The 17,284-nt window shown below is 39.9% G+C and overlaps 2 protein-coding genes across 3 annotated transcripts; both read right to left on the bottom strand.

Annotated features, from left to right (window-relative positions):
- Positions 1–3,134: 3,134 nt before the first annotated feature.
- fkbp6 (FKBP prolyl isomerase 6) lies at positions 3,135–9,221 on the bottom strand. Of its 2 annotated transcripts, none has more exons than XM_030722033.1 (9): positions 8,977–9,221; positions 6,301–6,418; positions 6,042–6,131; positions 5,770–5,972; positions 5,470–5,589; positions 5,151–5,348; positions 4,847–4,956; positions 3,694–3,794; positions 3,135–3,321 (listed from the first exon to the last, which is right to left on the bottom strand). In XM_030722033.1, exons 1-8 carry the CDS (start codon positions 9,049–9,051, stop codon positions 3,713–3,715), a joined length of 996 nt encoding a protein of 331 aa, XP_030577893.1. In that variant the 5' UTR covers positions 9,052–9,221; the 3' UTR covers positions 3,135–3,321; positions 3,694–3,712. The 2 variants fall into 2 exon arrangements, with proteins under 2 accessions (XP_030577893.1, XP_030577892.1); XM_030722032.1 differs by lacking the exon at positions 3,135–3,321 and adding an exon at positions 3,349–3,584.
- Positions 9,222–9,594: 373 nt separating this feature from the next.
- tmem244 (transmembrane protein 244) lies at positions 9,595–17,284 on the bottom strand. The gene is made up of 6 exons (XM_030721538.1): positions 17,137–17,284; positions 13,405–13,490; positions 13,207–13,283; positions 10,818–10,943; positions 10,461–10,505; positions 9,595–10,246 (listed from the first exon to the last, which is right to left on the bottom strand). The coding sequence occupies exons 1-6, from the start codon at positions 17,227–17,229 to the stop codon at positions 10,149–10,151; spliced, it is 525 nt and encodes a 174-aa protein (XP_030577398.1). The 5' UTR covers positions 17,230–17,284; the 3' UTR covers positions 9,595–10,148.

Below are 17,284 nucleotides of genomic sequence, written 5' to 3'. Positions count from 1 at the left end.
GCTAAAGTTTGGTACAGTTGCAGCTGTTTATTTTTAGTACAGCCTCAGCAACATCAGTGTGTCTGACCCATAGCCTCATGGCTGTTATTTGCTCTGTTATTTACTATTTCGATTTGGTGGAGTCAATATTTAGAGCTGTTTTCCATTCTGGATTGATAATAAGCAAAATAAGAAAGGTCTTAATCATACAGCCTAAGGTGCTTTTGTATATATATTAGGGGTGGGATTAATTAGAAGCTTTGTAATTAATTAATTAATTGAAATTAACTGCATTTTAATCACATTTTAATATTTAACATGAGAAATATTAATTTAAGTTTGGTTGATGAATGAATCAACATACATAAGCTTAAACTTCAAAATTTTATTTTCCCACCAGTCTACTACACAGACCAATGAAGGGTGGAAGTCCTCCTTTGATAAGCAAACTCCTGAAATTAAAGTTAAGCATGATAACTGGATAGTTTTAGTCAACATTAATGTCTCACTTAATATAGTTGGAAATTAATCATTCGCTCAGCTGTATTCCTTGATGTTGTTATGCTTGTTTTAACAGCTTATTTTGAATAAATACTTAAAATTAAACCACAAAAAGGAGCAAAAGTTTGCTCTCCGTTTAACCAGCTGATTTTACACAGCTATGCTTCGCACTCACGGTTGGTAGGCGACATGAGCTACGCAGAGGTGAGGGCAGGCGACGCTGATATGAAGGCTAAACGCTCACTTCCGGCCTTTGCGGTCTTCCTGGGCTGCGAACGACGTGGGCCGGGTCCTTCGAAGGATGCGGCCCCTGAATTTGGACATTGTGCGTCGATATAATCTGTATGCTGGGAACTCGTGCATTGAGAAACGTTCCACGGTGTAAAGTGCGATTAAAATGCGTTAAAATTTTTAATTTGTTAATTTCCCCGTAATTAATTAATCGAAATTAACACGTTAAAGTCCCAGCCCTAATATATATATATATATATATATATATATACACATATATATACATATACACACACACACACACACACACACACACATAATGAAATTGTATATTATATAGTATACAATGAAAAACAGGAAAGGAACTTTTCTGTCACTTTAATCCTTATCTATTACTTAATTGCTTTGATGTGTTTGTATAAGTGGTGGAGGTCTTTATCAGTGGGAAAAGGTTCAAAACTTATGAAAACAGTTAAAAGTCCAAAATGTATTCCCTCCTTCACATTTTCCAAAGCTGTCAAGTGGCCTGGATTGGAGTCTTGGGCCAATTTTGGGCCCCAGGTCTTATATTTGACACCCCTGACCCAGGGGTTAAGATCATGTTTGTGGGCAACTGCTTTAGCTTTGAAAGGGAGTAATGACTGATGAGCAGCTTTAAAGATGTTTGAGGGTGTTCACTCACTGATCTGAGCCTGCATTATATTGATATCCTGCTAGAAACGTATACTGGCAACCCCAGGAAAGATACTGAGCTAATTTTTGGATAAGGCTAGCAAAACACTTACAGTAACCACAAACTCCCAAAGGTAACTTTTGCAGTTACTGACATACTGTCAAATTACTGTTTGCCCCTCAAATGACTGCATATAACAAGCAAACTGACTGCTCTTATACTTTTGTGTACGCTGTTATATGTGCAGTGTATACTTGGATGGCACACTATATCATATTTCAAAGGCCCTACAAATTTAACTAGAAAAAGTATAATGCTCACTCACAAAAGCTTAAGGAAACAGCACTTTGACACTGCACCTGTATTCCCTCACAAATATAGCTCATATAGCCCTGGATCATTTCTTCATGACATTTTTCAAACCACAGTCAGAGTTCTGCTTAGCATAGCTAATCACAGGAGACTCACAGCAGGTAAAACACGCATGTGTGAAGTCTTCAGCCTTTGTCATCCTAAAGATTTGAGCACACACTGGTGACACACATCACATAAGTCAGAGAGCAGACATGTTATGTTTAAAAATGAAAAGGGTTACACACCCATATGCACACACCGGTGTACAAACACAAAGAGCTCAACATTCCTAATACCTTACCTGAGCTGAAGGTAGTGTGAGAATCTGGAGGCCATTGTTTGTTGCTTATTTGAATTCAGTAAGGCTGTGTTTCACAAAGCACAACCAACTGGCCACATGGTAGGAGTTGATAGTAACACACACACACACACACACACACACACACACACACACACACACACACACACACACACACACACACACACACACACACACACACAGTGAAAAGTGGATTAGCCAGAGATCAATTAGATTTCTCTGCTCCTCCCCATTTCCAATGCACTCATGCCATCACTCCCTTCCCATTACTCTCAACTCAGTCTTTTTATATCTTCCTATTTATTTGCCATTCACTCACTTCCTGCTTCAGTTTGCTTCCCTGTATCCCCCACGCTACCTCCACTTTAAGACCACTTTCATTTGGGCCTAGAGTACTGTATGTGGAGGAAGGTTGCTGGGTAATTACAGAAAAGTCCAACTATAACAATTTATCTTTGACAGGAACTCTGAGAAATGAGATAAAAAGAGGATTTGTCATTTCCCCCTCTTTTAATATTTAAAATAGTCTAACATCATATCTTATGTGTGCTAAAGTTTGGCTGTTGTGGCTCCTGGTACAAAGATTGCTCAGTTATGCCCCTGGTGTCTACCACACAAAGCAGCAGTATCAGAAAGGGTACCCCCTACTGTCACTGCAGATCCTTTCTCAGGTAATTAGGCCAAGTGAAGCTCACAGTTAAGCACAAACACTTAATGTAGCTCATGTCTCCACCCCTGAAAGCCCCCCAACCCATCTGCTTCAGAGGAAATTAATCCTGATTAAAAACAAAATTAAAACAGCAGTTTTAATATTATAATTACATACATAATTTCTAAATATATCAAAGTGTCCACACACGAAACAACCAAAATTCAGTGTCTCTTCCAAAGTCAAGTTTAATAAGAAGTTTGCTAAAGTACATTTGAGCATAAGCTGAAGCTCAAATTCAAGATTTTAGTTTCTAACCTACAAAGATGAGACGTATGAAGTGAACATGTTATTTTTATTATAAACATCTCAAGATCCCAAACAAATGCTTTAACGCTCCAGCAAACATGTCATTTACAACAGGAGTCCAAGGAGAGAAAGGGTAACAATGAAATTAATAACATTATTAAACATATGAAAAATATTTCAATACAAACTTGAAATTAATTCCTTTTTGAGATAATTTTCAAAAAAAAAATCCAATGATTACAACACAACTCCCTTCATAAGTAGAAAAACACAAAGAAAAGAAAACATGCTGGTGAATCATGAACCCTGCAACACAAAGTGCAACAGCTGAGGTCAGTCTACTTCAAACGGTAACATAATACTGAGGGTTTGTCTGTGCAAATGGCAAAGACTCATGGGAACTGTAGTTTGCCTCTCGGACTATACAATTAGTGTTTGATTAAACGATGAGGTCCAGATCAGTAGTAGGACACTAATCTGCAAGATTTTACTTTGAAACACACTCGACTTTTTCATGGCTTCTTTAAAATGCTATTATTCGCGGTGTATTTATGATGGGACGTATTCATCTGTGGTGATAAATATAACAGGTTTAAGGGAACAGCACAGATACTGACCTGGTGCACAGGTCATTGTAAAATAAACAGTCGAGCAGAATGAGTGAACAGGATTTCTCACCTCGTCCTCCTGCTGGTGCTCACATTTTCACTGGGCCCTTCAGCTCTCTAAACATCTTGGAGTACAGGCCTTTCTCTTTGTCCAGGCTTTCTTTATAGCACCTGGAACATGAAAATGACACACATGAATATCTTCATTGCCTTCACTAATGTTACAAAAGACATTCACTGATCACTTTATTAGGAACACCTCGCTAATTCTAGGTTGGAACCTCCTTTTGCTGTGTTTGAGCTTTGTGGCATGGCACTTTATCCCACTGGAGGCAGCTATCAGGAAATGGGTGGTCATAAAGGGATGGACAAGAAAGTTTCCCATACACCACTGCAACAGCTGCTTGAACTGTTGATACCAGGCAGGACAGATGCCCTGCTTCATGTTGTTTATGCCAAATTCTAACCCTACCATCTGAGTGTCAAAGCAGAAATTAAGGCTCATCAGACCAGGAAACATTTTTCCAATCTTCTGTTGTCCAATTTTGGTTAACCCCTGTGTAGTCTGTAGCTGACAGGATTGGGACCCGGTGTGGTCTTCTGCTGCTGTTGCCCATCAGTTTTAAGGTTCCACATTCAAAGATGCTCTTCTGCATACTTTGGTTGTGTTAGTGCTGCCTTATCAGCTCAAAGCAGTCTGCCCATTCTCCTCTGACCAATGAGGCAAAAAACGTCCGCTTACTGGTGATTTTTTCCCTTTTTCGGATCATTTCTCTGTAAACTGTAGAGATGGTTGTTTGGAAAAATCCCAGGAAATAAATACTGAACCCGTCCAGCACCAACAACCACGCCATGTTCATAATGACTTAAATCACCTTTCTTCCCCATTCTGATGCTCAGTTTGAACTTCAGCAGGCCATCTGGACCACATCTACATGCCTAAATGCGCTGAGTTTCTGCCACGTGATTGGGTGATTAGATAATTGTTTTAACGAGCAGTTGAACAGGTACACCTAATAAAGTGGCCAGCGAGTGTAGGGATTAATGTGAAAATACTAATGTATTTCAATTCAAGCTGTGTGGACACTGGGCTCCTAACTATTGGTATTTGTCAGGGAGCTGTTACAGTTTTAGCCTACTGGTGTACACAGGCCCAGGAGAAACAACTGAAGCAGACTATCTAAACTACAGTATTTATTCTAAACTGATTAAAATCATCTTACATCGTCACTTTCCTCAGAAGGTTGTTGATGTCACTGTCGAAGGGCTTCTTTGCTTGAGCAGATATGAGACAACCGTGAGCACTCTCATATTCACGCAGCTCCAGGTAAGCCTAAAAGAAATGCCATCTGAATAACAGTTCATCAAAAAACATCTTTAACTGAGTTAATATGTTGTGTGAAACTTGAAAAAACGACAAAGGGCCAAAAAAATATTTTTGCTTCATGTCTTTCCTTTGCTCTCCTCCCTTTTGTTTTTCAAGACTCCAGAGACATTGAGGATTTTTCACTGACAGCCCCGTCCTACCTGTCCACAGCGGAAAAGAGCCTTTGTGTTGGCAGAGTCTATCTCCAAGGCTTTGTTGCCGTATTTCAGGGCTTTGTGCGGTCTGTCCAGACGGAGCTCAACAAAAGAAATATTCAGATAGAGAGGAAGCAGAGCCGTCTTGATCGCCTCCTTCTCTGAATCGCTCCGTGTTTCCCTGTTTCTCAGCAACGTCATAGCCTGTGGGCAAATCAGAGGATTACTACAAAATACACTTTCACCAGAAATGGCATCACATTAGCCATTACAATAGAGTGTAATGAAAAATTCAAAAAAAAAATTAACATACTTAAAGATCTACCTGTTTATAGCGATCTTTGGCATTGTAATATCGGTTCTGGTTGAAGCAACGGTTGCCAAAACTCCGCAGGGTGTTGACAACTTCAATAAGTGTGGATAGAGGAACAGTGTTTTGCTCCTCCTTTGGACAGAAGAACAGAAAAGAATCATTCAAAGGCAGCTTCTGATCTACCCTGTGAAGCAAAAACTTAGAGGCTTTTAAGTATGTGCGGTAAAGGGTTATCTACAATGTGCAGATCTGGATTGGGTTGGTAGCACAACACTGTCTCAGTCCTGAACAGAGCATTTGCAGCCATCCTACCGGACTCATTGCAGTAAAGTCATCCACTTTCCCAGAGTCAAGGTAATCGAGGATGTGGACCTCATACAGAACCACAGCACCAGCGGGAATGAATGGAGGGCAGCCCACTTCCCCGTATGCATACTGAGGCTGGAGGAGGAACCGAGAGAACTCTCCTTTCTTCATGGTCAACAGACCCAGCCCCAGCCCGACCACCGTCACATCTGTTTGAAGAATGACGTTTAAAACAACGCTATTTCAGGCAGGAAAACAGAAACATCACTGTTTCTCACCTCTCCCCAACTTCATCATCCGGGGGTACTTGAGGTTAGTGGTGGTTTCAAAAGGCTGATCAGAATATTCCAGGAAACCCGAGTAATGGACTGTGTGGAAGTAAAAGCAGAACATCAGTGATGTAGCACCTCAAACAGCTCAGATGCTATGGCATAAATTCATTGGTCACTGGGCTAGATGAACTAAAAATCTGAACTCACTTATTAGATAAATTATGACAGTAAGAGGCTTTAGAAAGAAATGTGCACTTATACATACTCAGTACTGAAGCATTTTGGGGCACAGGTGGGCCCTCTCCAGGTTGGACCACCTCCTTCAGGATTCCTCCATCTCCTAAGATGTCATTCATCCGGCGGCTTAGCTGTTCAAAAGGACTCTACAATGGAAAGAAATGACACGACCCTGCACGTGACACACCATTCAAACTCGTAAACACTGAGTGCTGCATTATTACATGCCCATGAAGCATTCTCAGAGAATTCACACACCTAAATTTATATTCCAAATCACAAAACTGCACATTTCTTTAGTTTTGCTAGACGACTTATGTACAACAGCCTGTATTCTATGATAAGATAAGAAATCCCTTTATTCAATTCAATTCAATTCAATTTTATTTATATAGCGCCAAATCACAACAAACAGTCGCCTCAATTAGTGCCACAGTGGGGAAATTCAGCATAGCAGCAGCAGAGGTATAGTACAGAGCACAAACAGTAACTAAGGGTATAAAAAATAGAAAGTATAAAAAATAAAAAGTATAAGAGTTAAAGGAAAATGACAAAAAAAACCTGTATAAACAATATGTATGGTATCAGCAGTATGTATCAGTATAAATATTATGTACATAACGGAGGACAGAGTATATTATTACATAACAGATTCTGTTACAAAATTGATTATTATATTACACCTGTTTATTGCACTAAATAAATACCTAACCTATTAAAAAATAAAGTATATTGCACAGTGCTAGCAATAGTAGTGGTGAACATAGTGGACTACTTTTATTTCTGGGAGCAGTGCTGGTTAAAGTCTGACTGCTGCAGGGAGAAAAGACCCACGACGGGTCCCTCAAACATTTTGGGTGCAGCAGCCTAGCACTGATGGAGCTCCTCAAAGCTGTACCCAGTGTCACGCATGGGGTGTGAGTAATTTGACAACATGGAGGACAGCCTTGCTATCTCTCTTCTCTCCATCACCACGTCCACAGTGTCCAGGGAGCATCACCAGTGCAATAGGTGGCTGGTCAAAATGAGTTGTACTGCCAACATTTTGATGCCATGCTAATGGTCCATGATTCTGTCTGTCTCAAAAGGGTTTTCTAACATAGCTGTTTTTAAACACTCGCTAATGGCTGGTAAATCATATACTGTTTGTGTGCTCTAACAGTTTTGACATATCAAACTGATCAGACAAGTTATTTACAGACTTTAGTGCTTGTTTGAGATTTTAGTGCTAAATTCTTGTTGTGTCCGTTTGCACTCTCATTTCCACTGTCAGACTGTGAGCAATGGAGATCATGTGTGATCTTGGTTTTCGTTTGTTTGTCTTTTATACAGAACCAGGAACTTAATGCACCAACTAAGCTTCACATGTCCATGAGAGCCATTTGGGAAAACCCTGTTTGCACGAAACTGTGATTAGTAAGACTGAACACATTGCTCATGACATTAGTAAAAGCTCAAAGTTAATGTTGCAAACCATGGATAGGGCCCAGTCACTAAGTGTTACCATAGTTTGAACTGCTTTATAACACAGTACTGCACAAAAGTCTTCAGCACCTTTCATTTCTTTATATTTTGCTTCCCAGTGGTCATGAGCAATTGTTCTCCAGAGTTTCTGAAGGTTTTTCAAAGTTTTTCTTTGGACATTGGCTGTTTTTTCACTTATTTTCAGTCCAGTACTTGTACCTGACATTTTCAGTGGATTTTTTTGTTGTTGTTGTTTGTTAAGCCACTTAACACTGACCTATGACTCATTCAAGCATAAAAAAGGCACCTAACTCACGGGATAAACCAGTGTTGTGTCTACACATAATAGACAACTTACTAAAGAACCAGTTGTATCAGCAGCTTTGTTACTAGCAGCCTGTTACAAAAACACATCTTTGAATCTACAAAAAAATAAAATGTTTTATAGATGCCCATCTGATTTTAATCCGCCATTCAGAACCATCTGGAAAACATCTGATTGGCAACAGCTTCATTTTTAAGCATGACAATGATCCCAAACACACAGCAAACGCACCTGTATGGAAAAAACACAATGGAACACAGACAGGCATGGATTGGCCTCCCCAGAGCCCAGACCTCAACATTATTGAAGCAGCGTGGGATCATCTTCACAGAGAACCGAACAAAAGACAGCCAACATCCAAAGATGAGCTTTGAATGTCCTTAAAGAAACCTGGAGAACTATTCCTGAAGACTACTTAAGAAGGCTGCCTCAGAGAGTTCAGGCAGTGTTGAAGAATAAAGGTGGTCACACCAAATACTGACTTTAAAGCTTGTTAGAATTATATTAACTCTGTTTCACCTCACATACTTTATTTCCATGTGTGTCTGCACATACTGCCACCGCATTGTATAGACAGTATCTCGGTTTTGAATGTGTGTGAGTGATTTAAACTTCATATCTGATTGACACTAACTAAGCTGAACTTTCCTACCTTTTTAAATTAATGTGTTGCACTGGCAGTTAAGTATACACCGCTGGGTTGGTTCCTTAAAGCTAAAGACAAACTATACCTAGAGTTATGTCATTTTAAACTTAAATGCTATGCTATTTTAAAGTCATGGCTTACACAACGCATAAGTGTCTTTTCTAGACTAGTGGCAGTAATGGTTATATTTTTATGACAAATATAAACTTTGCTAGCACTTGGCCAGCTAGCTGAGCTAGCCACTTTGAGGTTCTGACACGCTGACTTACCGGAGAGCTCGTTTCGAGCTGGTCATCGGCGTGTAGTACCCTCCGCATACTCGATATTAACCCGTTTCTTGACATTTAGCCGATGGTGTGGGTTAATGCTGTAGTGGACAGGTTTACCCGAGCGCTGTTAAACAGACAAGTCGATAAAACTAGCTTCTTACTCCGTCCTGGCGCTCACGTTTTGGTTAATTGCACCATGTGACCTTGACGAGACCAACTGACTGTGAGCAGAGCAGGAACCATGCGCCCAGGTTACTGACACTTCACAGCTGCGCGCCGAAAAGTACAATAAAAACCCAGTTTGCATGCACAACTTCATTAGGAGAAAACACGTGAAGACATGCCAGCATTATTACTGGCCGAGCCATGACAGTGAATCCTGTACAAAGGGCTCCATAAGTTGAACTCAGTTCTGCTCAACATGAATTTTATCTCTTTATAAGCTTATTGATGGGGCCTCCGCAACACTCCCAGTTTCTCGTGTGGCCCCTTGAGAGAATTAATTGCTCACCCCTGGTCTAAATGGTGTGCCTCTAGGTGCTGGCATAAAGAACACACAGATTACACTCACACACATACAGATTTTAAAAAATAAATAAATAAATAAACACAGCCATGTCCTTATCCAAATAGATTTTAATTTGTACATATAGCAAACAGTAAAGTTATTTATGTGTAGATGTGAACTGAATTGCTTTGCACACAACTGTCTGGCCACAGAGAGTGACAAATTATATGATAATATATGTGCCAAATTCTAACTTTTACACTAACATAAGAAATAAAAAAAAAAATAGACACAACCTATCTATGCACATGTATCAGTCAGTAGATTACTGATAGTAAATAATTCAAGCATTTTCCAGCTGTAACATCTATTTCTTTAAGCTTAAGTTTATGGTTTAAAGTGTGCAAAGAAACAATACAAAATTGAAATATAATAAACTGTACAGAAGAGGTTAAAAAAACTCAAAAACATATGTTAAATAGACAAAGTTAGGCCATTTGTACAAAGTGGGATCTGATTATTACCTAATGAACTAAGCTGGTCAGGAAACAAATTCAGTCTTGTGTTGCTTTATAGAATATATACAGTATATATAATTTTATAGACCTGCTTGAGTTGCTCAGACCAGTAATAACATTGTCAGCAGTGAAATGCTTCATTTTCATTAGAAATTCTGCAGCTCAGTTGGATAGACAAAGTTGCTTCTGAAGAGTCTGTAGGCCAAGAGCTGTCCTCCAACTATCATCATCACCAGGCCTGTACCTGCAGAGAGAGGACTTAAATAATGACCGCAAGAGCATTTGAATCTGCAAGCATGATGGAAGTGAGCTGTAGTATAGTCTGGGAAGAGGAAATGTTCAAATAGAGTGGGAGCTAGAGAAAAAGATGGGATTTTTTTTTTTTTTTTTGGCTTTTGCAAATGGGATTGGAGACAGATGGGAGCACAGACAGAACCATGAACAAGTACAAATCTTACCCAGAGCCATCCACCAGTGCTCAGCTGAAGGGAAGTCTGACATGACTGCAAAACACACCAGAATACACTGTGAATTTTGTTACAACACTTAATATCAAAATAAATAATACAGACTGTGACCTCAGCAGAAAAGAGAAATATGAAGCCTCATGCTTGGATAAACTGAATCCAGTTTAGAGATGGACATTCAAATGGATGGTGTCTGTGTGTTTATACACTGAACTGCAGCCGCTATATCCAGTTACATAACCAAGCTCCCAATCCTATCAGCAGTTCCGCTCTATTGATCCACTTTGTGGTTCTGTGTGTGTGTGCGTGCGTGTGCGTGCATGTGTGTGTGTGTGAGTGTGTATCTACCTGCTACAGTCATTGCAACATGCAGCAGTGTGACAGTTATGGCATAGTCCCAAACCCACTCCTCCACAATCCAGGCAAACACCAGCCCTCCCAAAATATAGGTCACTTCTGTGGAGATTACTCCGACTGCAGGGAGAAAGAGAGAAAGCGACACATCACCTTACCGAGCTACCTTTACTTTAACATTAAACTGCCATATCCAATCACATGCTATGTGAGACAGTGCTGGGCTGCTATGAAATTACATTTTCAGACTGTTGTCAGCACTCCTGATACTGAGCAGGAGTCTCTCAATTTTTTTGTTGAGGTCAGGTGACATGGAACCAAGTAAGAGGTTCCAGAAACAACAACCAATGAATATCAGAGGCCTACAGGATGAAGCTGGAGCCAAGGCTGCAGCTCAGTGACATCAGGGAAGTCCGGAGAGGCATGAGGATGATTGCTGGCTGTGAGCCCAGCAGTCAAATGCTAGATGGGAACATCAACAGGGCCAACAGGCTTAATGGTTTCTTTGGAAGATTTGGCACACAGCCTCACACCGACTTAGCAACAATGCCACCACCTCCAGAAACATGTCTGAAGAAGGTCCCTGTTCCAGTACCAAGAAGGCTGATCCCAGTGCTGCCAGTGACTACAGTCTGGTAACTCTAAGTTCACACATCGTGAAGGCTGCTGAAAGATACCATCATAAAGCCTGTCTGCTTTCATGTGCCCACACACACACACAACTGTGCAGACCAGAACACACTACGGGATTCATGATCTTTGATTTCTGCAGCACCTTTGAAAAAAAAACATATGAATCCTATGCAGATTGCTGCCTGGGTGGTAGACTACTTCACCAGATATTATGAGTAATACACAGTATTGCGCAGTACCAGAGCACTGCAGTACACAGTGTCCTATTTGCTTTCCTCTTTAAGGTGCAAACTTCATACTGCAAGCTCATAGCAGTCTTTTCTTGGATTAATGAGAAATAAATCATCCTATTTGAAGCTGACCTTTCTCTCCTGAGTAACCCCATTTAGGAAAAATAACCTTGTTCAGTTGGAGAATAAAAAGAGAAACACACAGAGTTCTTTCACTGTGTTTGTGGGTTTCGTGAAGTTTTGTCCTCAACAAATTTCAAAGAGGCAAGAAGGATGTAAGAGAAAAAAAGGGTTACATGATTCTGATAAACGGAGGAGAATGGATGGATGGACTGTCAAATATACATTATGCCCTTTCAGAAACAAGTTGCCCTAATTCTACTGCTTTTGACAGCATCAAGTGCAATTACTGAAAGTTATTGTTGTCTCACATGTACATATTGTAAGCTCTACTCTAGTTAGTAACGAGCGTCAGTACACATGATGCTACACACAGCTCTTTGATACAGTGAAACATGAATATATTGACTAACACAGGGATCCATGTCTCCCTTGGCTGGACTCGCTGCCTGATGGTTAAAACGTCAGATTTTGCAGTTTTCTTGTCCCAAGTTACAGTTATGTGTGTATTGCATGTAGTAGTTAAATTAGAGCGACTTTCAGCTGATCCCTTATTCGCGAGGCGGTCGCCACAGCGGATCTTGGAAGTGAGACAACTGTGAGAAACAGATGGAGTACCAAACGCTGAGACTTGAATTTGAACATGCAGACACATCTCTGACAGTCTGCAGCTTCATTGTAAGACAATCATTTTGATCACACCGGACTTTCTTTTTTTACTGGCTCCTGTCTTTCAGTGATGATAGATGCAGCAAAAAAAAAAAAAAATCAGCAAACTTAGAAGGGGCTGTCTCAGTCTGTTGGATGGAGCTGAATGCAGTCATGCAGAGGAAGCTGCTATCAGAACGCCCCCCCCGGGATAGTCAGAGGAGCATTATAGACTGAGCATGACTCACTGCAGCTCTAGACGTCACAGGAGATCCTCGCTTCCTTCTTGTGGCCATCAAGTTACACAGTTCCTCCTCTTTCTGATGAAGTAGTATAATTTTACAATTTCTACAGTCTTGAGCAACTGTTACAAAGCAGTTTCCCTGCAGGGGTTATTACATTATTTTTTTTTTCTGATTCTCATCCAGGCTTGAACACACTAAAAACACCTACTTAAAGAGTGCCTATTATAATCATTTTTTCTTGAACCTCACAGGAATAGTTTTCCACGATTCAGCTTTTTAAAAGTATTTAAAAAGTAAGTAAGTATTGAAGTAAAGGTTCTTGCTATACAAGCGAATGGCCTTGTTAACAATTTGGGGTGCTTTAAGTGATGAATTGCATGTTTTCTGTTTAACACTGTCGTCTGCAAAGTGACCTATCACCACAGAGCTGAATGAATTTAATAAAATCCTTGTCTCTGAAATGCAGTATGATAGAAGCAATAGAGGGAAATAATAATACACTCTCACCCAGGTATTTGGGATTCTGCCATGACGGTTGTGTGGTGTAGTCGAACGGAGCCAACAAGCTGTTGATTTCATGAACCCTAAAGACATACAGCAAGGAAAGATAATGACGTGAGCGCGAACAATAACAACTCTGTTGTAACCTGCTTATCTGACTCTTTTATCCCAGTGGGTCTCATTACCGTGTGAGTCTGAGTATACCTGAGCAGTCCAATGCAGAGACTGACCGCGATGTAGTAGAGAGAGTAGAAGCACACCATGCACATCAACAGATTCTGCAGAACAACCTGAGGAGAGGCGGGCAGACACTGAACCGTTAAACTAATGAAGAAGCATTAAAATCTGCTGTGCTGAAAGTTTCCTGTAATGAAAAATGTGTTTCTGAGGGAGCACAAAGAACAAAGTGTAATTTAGATACTGTGATTAAATAATACTGATTTATAATACTGCATCTTACTGGCAGTGTTTTGGCTTCATTTGGAACCTGCTTGTGACAGAGAAAGCAGGACAGCAATATCAAGCTTTATGACTTTATTTTTGTAATTTTCTTTTCTGAGAAAACTCATCTGGAGATGTCTACTGGAAAACACACCGGTTATTTGATATATTGCTTGTCTCCTAAAGCTGACAGAAAATCACTGCTCCGCTCCTCCATCTTCTTCCTCCGTGACCCAGAAAACCCCTGACAGCAGACAGTCAATGAGTGCTCCCGAAAGCCTCCCTTTATAGATGGCTCGCTGCAACCTTTACAGGAAATGAGTTATATAACACCCTAGGAGGGACGATAACACACCTCACAGCTGACAGTTCAGCTTGTCAGACACAGGTATAACTAATTACATTAATAACTGGTTCCATTCCAGTCAGGTGCGCCAGTGCCAGCATGACAGCTCGCTGGCTTACCGGCATGCTTTAATGGAATGGGGTCATCTTTAATCTTATTAGTTACTGCTGTGCTGCTGTGACAAGTCAAACGTCTGCAGATAAGATGAACTTTCACTGCACTTTCTGGTAAAATAAACGGGCGTTTCTGGTCTCATGGATAGCAGGATACATAGTTATGGTTTAGGCGGTAAATATGATTATCTGCTTCTATCCTGTTTTTTGGATCCATTCTTGTATCAATAATGATAACTGTTAGGTATCCAGTACTTCCTAAAAATCTTAGGGGCGCAAACGCTACCAATAATTTCAAGAAACTCTTAAAAACACACATTTTTAAAACTGGCATTTAATTAGAGTCTAATTTGAGCGAGTAACGGGGGATCTCATAATACCATCATACAGAGGAGATGTCCATTTTCACTGTGTCCATTTTATGTTTTTGTGACTGTTGATGTGTTATTGTAGAAAATGTGAGTCTATAGTAAAACCATTTGCTCTAATAAGAAGCATGAGTGATGCTCTGTTTCTTTTCTTAAGATTGCTAAACTGAGATGGTGCTTCTAAACATCAGCATGTTAGTGTGGCCATCTTAGGCATGCACAGTACTGGGCAAAAGTCTTGAGCCACCCCACATTTCTTTACAGTATGTCTTGCCAGGAAAATAGGCAGTAGGTGCAGCAATTTATTGAAATGTGCAAGAATACATGGAAATAAAGTATGTAAGGCAAAAACAGAATTTGAAAAATCCAAAAAAGCTTGAAAGTCAATATTTGGTGTGAGCATCTTTATTCTTCAGCACATCCTGAACTCTTAGTCAGCTTCTTGTCATTTCTTTAAGTCTTCAGGAATATTTCTCCAGGCTTCATGAAGGACATTCAGAGCTCTTCTTTGGATGTTGGCTGCCTTTGGTTCTGCCTTTGGTCAAGATGGTCCCACACTGCTTCAATAATTTTGAGGTCCAGGCTCTAGGGAGGCCAGTCCATGACTGATCGTGTACCATTGTGTTTTTTTTTTTTATATATATATATATTTTATTTTAATGCACTGGCAGTGTATTTGGGATCACTGTCATGCGGAAAAATTAAAGTGTTTCCAATCAGAAGCTTTCCAGATAATATGGTGTTGCATGGTGGATCAAAATCTGACGGAACTTTTCTTCATTCATAATTCCATCAGCACTGGCTAAAATGCCGTCACAAACCATGACAGATCCTCCACCGTGTTTTTTACAGATGACTGTAGACAGACACTGGTGTACATCTCTCCTGACTTCCTCCATACATATTGACAGTGATCTGGATTCTTTGGCTTTGGATTCTTCACTCCATCAGACCTGTTACCATTGGTTTTCTGTTCAGTTCTTGTGTAATTTGACATACCTCAACCTTCCCTCCCTGTTTCCCTTCCTTAAGAATGGCTTCTTGACAGCCACCCTTCCACTGAGACCATTTCTGATCAGGCTTCAGTGAACAGTAGATGGATCAGCTGGATTTTGTTCCTACATCTTAAGGACATGAAATTCACATATTGTTCATCTGCTATAGATATATATACATATTTTTTTTTAAGGCCAGCCACTTCTTCTTTTGTCCTCCAGTTTCCTTAAAATCATTTTAAGGACACACTGCACACCATTCCGAGATATGTTAGTTTTGGGCAAATAGCTCTTTAAGAATCACCATGTTGGTGTAAAAATACTATTTTATGTCTGTCAAACTGCATTATCCTTTTTATAATTCAACTGCAGAAATATGAACAAATTATATGCTTTTGTGACAGACTGACTGTACCAAAGTGCTGAAAGATACAAGTTCAAATTTGTTCTTTGCTGAGTTGTTGGTTATAGACACAACACTGGTTTATCACCTGAGTTCCCCTCTGCCTTTTTTATGTTTGAATGATTCATAGGTCAGTGTTAACTGGCTTAACAATCACTAACAACAACAAGAAAGAGCATTTCTCTGAAAATGGTCATGTACAAGGACTGGGCTGAAAATCAGTGAAAAAGCAGCAAATTTCCAAAAAATAAAACATGGAAAGACCTGGGGAACTTTTTCTCAAGATTACTTTAAAATAAATACAAGAAAGTCTTGCTGCTTGGAAGCAAAATATAAAGAACTGAGGGGTGGGTCCAGACCTCTGCACAGTACTGTAAACATGCTGAGGTCAAAACACTGCTGCATTGTAGCATGTTTCTACATCAGAGCAAAAATGTAAAAAAAGGCTAAACAGTTAATCTACTAATACCTTACAGACCCTACAACTCATATATGGTGTTAAGGTACATTAACTGTTCAGTAATCATCCAGTATTTCTTGGCTGCACTTCAGAAGAAGAAGAAGAAGAAGAAAAAACAGCTGTATTCTCGGCTAATTTGGATGTTTAGACTTTAGCTAAAGTCTATGATTATACTGATCAGGGTGTGAGTCTATCCGACACCATTAAAGCAGTTGAGCTCATGCTAATATCTCCAGAGACAGCTAAACACTGGCTAACTGTCTACTCAGTTTGCCATCTTCTGATTACAGATTATGTTTTAAAAACATGTCCTAGAAAGCAGCTTTGACACCGTACATGCAACTCTACAAACAGATCTGCCGAGCCACACAAACTTATTGATTAGATTATTAAAAAAAAAAGTCTTATCGTGGCAATATATAAAACTACTATTAGCTGAGTGTTGATTATGTGTGTAATGAGGTGCTATAATTCAGATGATTGTCAGTAATTTTGAAAGAACTACATGTTGTAAGAAAAGAAAAGAAACAAACAGTTAAAATAAGATGTCTTTTACTAATGTGCAAGAAGTAACACCTCTACCCAACCCTGGTGGCTCCCATGACCTCTTGTCAGATCTTTGCTGTACCCATCTTTCTGTAGCAACAACACATCAGAAATAAAAATCTAATATATGAGGACAATCAGTGCTCTTTGTTGTGATTACCAAGTAGCTCTAGTTGACAGTTTGACCCTCCACATCGGGTCTCCGTCTTATGTTTAACTCTATATTCTAGCCAGTTTTCCTACATACAGTAAGTATGTCCTTACCCAGGTATCACTGGGTGGAGTCTTGAGGGAGATGGGTCCATGGCGTTTTATGAGCGTGACTCCACAGCAGCGAGAGCAATAGTCCAACAACATGAATGGCTGCTGGTCTATATGAGAGAGGAAGCATTTGTATATCTGAGTGTGTGTG

The sequence above is a fragment of the Archocentrus centrarchus genome, chromosome 24, assembly GCF_007364275.1.
Source record: "Archocentrus centrarchus isolate MPI-CPG fArcCen1 chromosome 24, fArcCen1, whole genome shotgun sequence".
NCBI classification, from domain to species: domain Eukaryota; kingdom Metazoa; phylum Chordata; class Actinopteri; order Cichliformes; family Cichlidae; genus Archocentrus; species Archocentrus centrarchus.
The sequence above is the reverse complement of the archived record's forward strand: the minus strand, read 5'-3'. Positions and strand labels throughout refer to the sequence as shown.

Bases quoted from the DNA above. Each gene is read 5' to 3' on its own strand.
- fkbp6 (XM_030722033.1), bottom strand. From the start codon at position 9,051: ATGTCAAGAAACGGGTTAATATCGAGTATGCGGAGGGTACTACACGCC. The intron at 6,132-6,300 runs GTATGTATAAGT...ACTTCCACACAG, and splicing joins CCAAAATGCTTCAGTACTGA to TCCATTACTCGGGTTTCCTG. The intron at 3,795-4,846 runs GTAAGATGATTT...TTCATGTTCCAG, and splicing joins CTTCTGAGGAAAGTGACGAT to GTGCTATAAAGAAAGCCTGG.
- tmem244 (XM_030721538.1), bottom strand. From the start codon at position 17,229: ATGTTGTTGGACTATTGCTCTCGCTGCTGTGGAGTCACGCTCATAAAA. The intron at 13,491-17,136 runs GTAAGGACATAC...GCCTCTCCTCAG, and splicing joins CTCCACCCAGTGATACCTGG to GTTGTTCTGCAGAATCTGTT. The intron at 10,247-10,460 runs GTAAGATTTGTA...CTCTCTCTGCAG, and splicing joins GCACTGGTGGATGGCTCTGG to GTACAGGCCTGGTGATGATG.